Raw genomic sequence first — 8,361 nt, forward strand, 5'->3', positions numbered from 1 at the left:
CCAGCGATCATTATACTCGTCTTCCGTGGAGGACAGCACTAGTACATTCCAACTCATAATAAATTTATCCCATTTCTCCTTCAATTCGAAAAATTTTTTGCACTTGGCCAAAACATTCCTACTAATATGCCATCTACATAATAAATGTCTAGCAGTAGGAAATACTCTATGAATTGCATTCATCAAAGCCAAGTCTCTATCTGTAACAATCAACTCAGGCAAAACATCATCAGCTATGACACTGCGCAATCTCTCTAATGCCCAAGTATAGCTTTCTTCCCCCTCAGAATTTAAGTATACAAAAGCAACTGAAAATGTCATGTCAGTAGATGTCACCCCCACAATCTCTAAGAGCGGAAGACGATACCTATTCGTCTTGTACGTGCAATCCATTATCAACACACGGGGAAATGCACGGAACAAATCAATGCTGCCAGGGTGTGCCCAAAATAAGTCATGCACAACATCCGTATTAGTACAATTCCTATGCCACTCAATATATTTAGCCTCTGATAATTTACCTAATAGATGTTGCATTTCAGACCTCCCGGCTTTCTCTGCAACCTTAAACCGTTGACGTACATTGTAGATAGTCTTGATAGTCGTAACATTGAGGGCATCTCTTTCCTTCAATGTGGATAATATGTCCTTTGGACGAACCAAACTCTTCGACATATCCACTAACAATTCCGTCTCCTGCTCAGATAATCTCCCTGCATATGAGTGCCCCTCCAGATTCTCTGCAGCGGGATGATTGTGCACTCCACATACGACCAGTAATATCCAATCATCCGCAGTATCCAATTTCTTTCCTCTTAATGCAAAAGGGCATCCACACTTCTTTGTCCCACAGGCAGTCTTTATTCGCTTTTCTTTTGTGGTTCGGTACGTCCCACCCCTCTCACAACCTAACGTAATTCTGGGTTTCTTAGAAATGGTACCTGCATCGGATGATTTGATTACAACAACAAAACCATTTCGCCTCCCAGCTTCACGACACCAATTACACAAGTCCTCTCTACTCTTGAAGATCTATACATTAAACAATTTATGTAAGTACACAGTTGTAAAAATAGCTCGCTAAACTAATACAAAATTGCACAATATATTATAATACCTCGTAAGTTGTAAATTCGCTTGTGTAATCCAGTACAAATTCTGATCCAATTATACTCGATTCGGTTGTAGCATAGCCCTACATATAAAATAATTTATCACCAAGAATTAATGAATCAGAGGATCTGTTCGGCACAAAATTCAGCACGGCACGCGATTTGGCACGAGAAGGCTTCTGTTCGGCTGCAGAGTGCCGAACAGAAGCCTTCTGTTCGGCTGCAGTGTGCCGGACAGAAGCCTTATGTTCGGCACTGTGCAGCCGAACAGAAGCCTTCTGTTCGGTAGAGCGTTGCCGAACAGAAGGCTTCTGTTCGGCACTGTGCAGCCGAACAGAAGCCTTTTGTTCGGCGATCCAGTGCCGAACGGAACACGAACCGTGAAAAAAAAAAACTTTCGAAACAAGGTGGAACACATACCTTTGCGGCCGATTCTTCGTCCCAAATCACTAGTTGCTTGTCCATGCTTCGAATGGGGCTTAAATCTCCTTCAAAGATCGCCTAAACGATGTAAATGGATCGAGGGGTTTAAGGGGGGTTTGAGGGGTGGTTTTTTTTTTCCTTTTCAAAACGAAACGGAGGAGGAGACGGAGGAGGAGGAAGGGGGGTGTACTGAAAAAATTTCAAGGGCAATATGGTAATTACACTAAAGGTTAGTTTGGGTATTTGTTTTTTGGTTTTTGGGGGGTGTCCTGAGCAATCGGGGGGGTGTATTTAGAACTACCCTTCCCACAGTGGCTTGGACGCTCTGATTAGAAGTGATCATCTATGATCCAATCCGTCTAATCTAATCCACCAATGATCCACTTTAAGCATAACAGTTTAGGTGTTAATGGATAAACCCATCTAAATCTATTTATTAAATGGGTTAGGTTCAAATTTAAATCTTTAACTCATTTATGAGCCGTTTAATAATTAAATTAGATTATGACTTGATCCATTTAATATTTAGATCCCACTTGGTACCCATTAGATTAGACTTTCCAAATCTCAAAGGACTGACCTAAAAGAGGTTGTCTGTTGTTGCAATATGCCATCGTTGGACCTATGATAATTCTAGCGACGGTGAGAGTGGCGACAAATTTCATGATGACTTTCAAGGTAGGGTGGCAATCGGGTTAGGTTGGTTTTGATGCGGGCTGGGTCGAATATGAGTTAGATCAAAAATTCGTCGATCCAAATCCAACATGTTTATTAAATAGATCAAATTTTAAATCTGAACCCAATGTGTTTATCAAGCAGGTAATCTGACCCAACCTACAAAGTTTATTTATTAAATAGGTCAAGTAAGATTAAACAAACTTTTAACAAACTAAATGCACGTCAAGCATGTTATACACTAATATATATATCTAAAATGAATGTTTAATTTGTGAAGTGTCTCCATTTGCCATGCAAACAACGATATTAATAGCACCTATATTAATGTATTATGCCGACCCCCACCACCCTCCTCCGGCCCTCTCTCCTCTGCTCGCTCTTTCTTTTCTTCTTCTTCTCTGGCTCTGATAACAAGCTTTGTTTCCGTTGCTGAAATTGTACCGGTGACCTACCACCCTCCTCTAGCCCTCTCTCCTCTGCTTGCTCTTTCTTTTCTTCTTCTTCTCTGGCTCTGATAACAAGTTTTGTTTCCGTCGCCGGAATTGTACCGGTGACCTACCGGTACGATTCGAATCGGCCAGAATAATTCGGTTCGGAACGGTTCCGCCGACCTTGATATAAAATATAAACACAAGACTGCAGTTAGTAACATTTGATTCGATAATAAATACAAAATATATATGCAAAACTATAGTTAGTAACATTAGATTATATAGCTGATATAAGATATAAACGCAAAACTTCAGCTAGCAACATTGGATTTGATGATTGATATAACATTCGGACCCCCCAGTGCCTGTTGGATCAGGCTTTCCGAATCTTAACCGCGGTTTCGGGTCGGACCTCGAAGCGCTTGGCTGGTTTCCGTAAGATTTAAGATGCCGTCACGAGGCCTTCGATAGGGCGACGCGATCTAATAAGACGCCTTCGCGGCCATTCCAGAGAAATAAAAACGGGGGACGAAGCGAATCGGGCGAGGAGGAGGTAGAGAGCGAGCCGACCGATTCCGACGATGGTGAAGGTGGCGACGTATTTCGCGATGACCTTCGGGGCCTTCCTCTTCTGGCAGTCCATGGACAAAGTTCACGTCTGGATCGCCCTCCACCAAGACGAGAAGGTGAGTCTCCCCTTCTCCCTCCCCCTTTCTGCATTTTTTCTTTCTCCTTTTCTTTCCCTTGTTTTTTTCCCCTAATTTATTAAGGTTTAGTTGTTTAACAAAGTTGTAGATTGTTATTCCTTTCGAATCACTGTCGATTTATTCTTTGCAAATCGATGTATTGCTAATTTTTTTGTCCTCGTTCGTGTGATTGTTAAGTTGTAGAGCGTTGAAGCGCTCAGGAAAAACATTGTGTGTGATTTGCCTGCAGACTAGTGAAGATGCATGACGATGACGCTTTTTTTGTCTTTGTGAAGTGATGAATCTGGCAGGATCCAGATATTGGATGGTGTGTCGGGGAAATGGTAAATAGAGATCAGTTGGATTCGAATTTGGAGGTGGTTTAAGCCAGCATGGGTATTGGTAACTTTGAAGTTATAGGAGCATGGAGAATTGTGAGATTAATTGGGTTTGTTTTGGCTAGATGTGGGGAAGGGAAATGATGCTAATTTGGAAGGAAAGCGAGGCGATTTTATTGAGTAATCCAATTACTATGGTGATTCCATCTTATACAGGGAGAAGATTTAGGAGAGGGTACTCAAGGTTGAGATGAGCAATGAGGACTAACTGAAACCCTAATTTCTTCTTTGCTAGGAAAGTCAACCATTGAATTTTTCCTTTTCCACTGAGAAATTATAGGAAAATTTAAATCTTTAACGAATTAGGTTGCACATGGATTTGATAGATTTGCACAAATCTTATGATTGGAAATTCAAAGGAGTAATTTGGTGGGAAGCATTGCGAATGGCATATATATGGACAAAGCCAAAGTCGCCTAAGAGGGAGAAGTAACTGTTAGTAATGAAGCTTCTGTAAAGACCCTAGGGCTAATGGCAAGGACTCTACCAAGGGTTTTATCTTTAAATTCTTATATGATGTAATGCTATCCTAATTGAGCCTACCATGCAAAACCTAGATTCAAGAAAATATTTCAGTTCTCATTTTCTTAATATGCTGCTAAAGTCTCTGGTCATAAGGAATGCAGCCATGGCCTAGAGGCAATAGATCGGTGATGGGTTGAAAAAGATCAACCAAAAGTTAAGGAAAATAGAGGAAGATGGTAGAAGAAGAATGATTCATTTTGTTTCATACACTTTTTGTATACATTAGCTCGATGTTTTTATATTCCTATACTTTATCTAGTCTATTTTTTATTTAGTTTGACAAAACTAGTAAAGAACATTAGTTCAAACTGAAGGTAATGTAAAAGACATTTTATATCTCTAATCTTGTTTGTCTCTTTTAGTTTGTGGTAAATTTGTTGAAGTAACATCCTTTAAACACACCAACACATCAAAAAAAATGTATCTTATCTTGAAACCTAAAATTACAAATAATTTTAACCAAAATGGATCTAAGACTCATATTATGGCCCCAAAAAATGTTTTCCTGGAATAGTACCTGAACTTATTTTTGGAAAACATAAAATGAAATTTTAAACAAAAAAAATATATTGAAACTGACATAAATGTTTCTTAAATTTAAAAATTACAGACCGCTAAACAATTAAAAATTTAAAGTCAACTCTATACAAACCAAAATAAAAGAAAAATGCTTGAATTCTAAATCACCCTTTTTTAACTCCATGAACTTGATTCTCCATGAAGTTGCATTGCTTCTACATTTGTGCTATATTAATCCCCCCCCTTCTGTCTGGAGTTTGGTTCAAACACAAATTTGTCCGAACCCTTTTCATGTAGTTTAGCAAATATTAGCCATAACATGTTCAAATATTAGTCAAATAAATGTTCGCGACATGCATGGGATGATAGGATTATAATTGAAAGGGAAAGAAGTAATGAAAAAGGGAACAGCTGATCAATGAAATTAGGTGCCATAGTTTATGCAGCATGTCTTGAAGGAAATATGAAGCAGTGTGATCAGATAAATGTGATGATATTTGATTTTGTTCATTGTCAAAAATGTAAAGGATGGTGTTAAAGAAAAATAAATACTATATTTTATGGTAAAGTTGCAAAATTGATCGCAAATAACTCTAGAGCTATTAAATTTGCAGATCCATAATTTAGTGTTGCTTAAAAAATTCAAAGGATCATATTAGATCGCAGTTTATGTTATGGCTTGTTTGCATGCTATAAGATCTCGTGTTTGGTATATTCTTCTCGGTGGGACTTCTGTTCAACCATTTCCTTTACAAATATGGTGGAAGCCAGGTGGTTCAAAGAGATTGGGCAAGTGGGCCATAGCTAATCTACTTTTCTAGGGATAAGAAATATCACCTTGGAAAAGAGATTACTTGTTCCTGAAAAATAAGGATTAGTTGTTGTCGGCTGTTCCCATCTCTTTGAACCAACTCCTTTCCAACATACTTATAAAGGAAACAGTTGGAACCAAAGCCACACCAAGAAGACTTCATGGGATGCTAAGATTTTTTGGTGTCCAAATAGGCCCTTAAAACGTTATGTGGAATACATTATAAACATTATTAAGAAACTATTTTAATTCTGATAGCCACTTCTTAATTCCTAAACTCATAAAAGAAATGTTCAAATCAAAACTTTGGTTGTTTGATTATAGTTTCATAGAGGATCAATTAATTCTTATAAACCTTAAATATTGTGACCCTTTTCTCTTTTAGCTGCAGAGGGCATTGCTTGATATGATAACAAGTTCTTTCACTCTGTTTAATTAGGACAATGTTGTTTACACAAATCTAGATTATCTTGATATAAAATTTTAGGACCATGCATCTACTGTCTGTGTGTATGCATGCTTGGATGCATACTTTTGAAACTTTCTTGCTCCATGTCCTTTAGTTATTTTACTTTTATAAATTATGAAGTAAAATTTAAGTATAAAATAAAGGTGTTGTCTGTCATCACTATTATTTTTTTCTATTTTCAGAAATAGAAAAATCGAAAATTTGTTCTTCTAAATTTTTAAAAATGTAAACATGCTTGGTCTAGTTAATTATTTTTAAAACATAAACATGGCCATGGTGGGGGAGGTGATGGTAGTAGCGATGGAGGCAATGAAGGTGTCGGTGGTGTTGGTGGCGGGTGTGACGACGGTATGGCGAAGGTGACGTTGACTGTGGAGGCAGAGGTGGTGGCAGGGACATCGGTGATGCAGCAGAGGCAATAATGAAAGCTGTGATTTAGTGGAGATGGTGGTGGCAGGGGGCATTGGTTGTGTAGTGAAGGCGGCGGCAGTGTGGCTGCAACAATGGAGGCGACTCTGGTTTTTGTCTAGAAAGTAAAGATTTCTTTCATTTTTCTAGAAATAATAAAACTGGCTTTTGGAAATGGAAAATTTAAATAATAACACCAAATTTTTTTCTCGGTTTCTGTGATTTAAAAATTTTTAAAAATAGAAAACAGAAAAAAAGGATGCCAAACAGACCTTAAACTTGTCTCTTAGGTTAACCTCTTTAGCTGTGTCTATTGCTACCAAATAACTACATTTGGCATCCGGATAGAAAATAATGAAGGTTTAAAGTTCCAACAATCATCTATATTAAGATATGTTGCATACCTATTAACAAGAAGGAAATTTTAGGGAACAATTGAATAAATATGAAACATCATAGTTTTCTTATCGATATCAAATCAGACTGTTACCTAAGAACTTCAGATTGTTATATTTGCATCTGTACATCTTGGTTATTTTATGTCTTTTTTTTTTGATTGAAAGGCTATTCTATGTCATATGGAGAAACAATTAGTGTGGGTAAATTCCCTTTCTTGGTTGTTTGTGTGTGGCAAATGCGCCTGACCATCTGCAAAAGGGACATGGTGTGTGCTTTAGAAGCTGATACAATTATGGATCATGTTTCTGATAACAAGGGAACATATTCCAAAAATTAAGATCACCCACGTCTTAAATTTATTTTTTATAATACTTTAGAATCAATGATTATACAACTACTTTTCTTTCATGATTTAATGAGATATATGTGCATTTGTGCCTTGAAGACGTAATTACTTTCTTTTTTTGTTTATTGTATGGAATTCTGAAACACTGGTCATGGCGATATACTTGAAGCAAATCCATTGTTTTCTTCAATGTTTTGTGTGATTCCTTTTGGAAAATGGGTCTCAAGAACAAAGTTTCTTGCTTTTCTAATTAGTGCTTCTAAATTTGTTCCTATCAGAAAGAGAGGCTGGAGAGAGAAATGGCAATCAAGCGGGTCAGAGATGAACTACTGGCTGAAGCGAAACAAAGGGATTCACTTGCATAATCTTTTCGTATTGTGAACTATGCATAATCTTTTCATACTGGGAACTCGAGTCTCAAATATCTTTATTTTCACTATCATTTTGTTGCAATGCTGGATTTCTGAGCTGGTTGCTATCAAATGCTTCAAGCTCAGGGTTGTGATGTTGTTGCCTTCTTTCAGTTCTCAGAGTATAATACTTAAAATAACAATTTAATATTGCTAATAACATTTGCTTTGTTCATGTGATTGGTTTTGCATGATATTGTTATAACCTGACAATTACCGTCTATGGACATAGATTGTTTTTTCGGGGAATAACACTGAATACCTTGGAAGAAAGAATACTAAATGTCATATTATGTATTGCCACCATTTATTGAAGGACTTCTTATAATCAAAATAAATAATATAACTGGTACTTATTCGTGGTTAAGATAAATAATTTGTTCTAGGCAGCTAATGTTTTTAAAATGTGCAAACCCGAATTGATAGGTAAATAATTGGCCTCATGTTAATCTATAAAAAATGGGTGAAGTGATATTTGTCTGATTGTGGAGTAAGCTAACCTGGAGTAGGAGGGTTAGCGTACTAGTGATCCACTGGTACTCTGGAGTAAACCACTCCATCCTGCATGCTAGAATAGTTTACTCTGGATTATCTTCGAAAGGTAATTTATTTTTAAATGCTTATTTTATTTTTGGAATAAAGTGGCTTGTGAAAGTGTTTGGCAGGCATAAGCAGGTTAGTATTGCTCCACTTTAGCCCTGAAACAGAATCAGCCACAGATAACATTGAATTAGTTTATGGATTCA

General features: G+C 37.3%; 1 protein-coding gene across 1 annotated transcript; it reads left to right on the plus strand.

Annotated features, from left to right (window-relative positions):
• The first annotated feature begins 3,096 nt into the window (after window positions 1–3,096).
• Window positions 3,097–7,790, plus strand: LOC103712376. Its single transcript, XM_008798884.3, has 2 exons — window positions 3,097–3,330; window positions 7,484–7,790. Exons 1-2 carry the CDS (start codon window positions 3,226–3,228, stop codon window positions 7,568–7,570), a joined length of 192 nt encoding a protein of 63 aa, XP_008797106.2. The 5' UTR covers window positions 3,097–3,225; the 3' UTR covers window positions 7,571–7,790.
• Window positions 7,791–8,361: the final 571 nt, after the last annotated feature.

Source organism: Phoenix dactylifera, unplaced genomic scaffold (assembly GCF_009389715.1).
Source record: "Phoenix dactylifera cultivar Barhee BC4 unplaced genomic scaffold, palm_55x_up_171113_PBpolish2nd_filt_p 000046F, whole genome shotgun sequence".
In the NCBI taxonomy this organism is placed as follows: domain Eukaryota; kingdom Viridiplantae; phylum Streptophyta; class Magnoliopsida; order Arecales; family Arecaceae; genus Phoenix; species Phoenix dactylifera.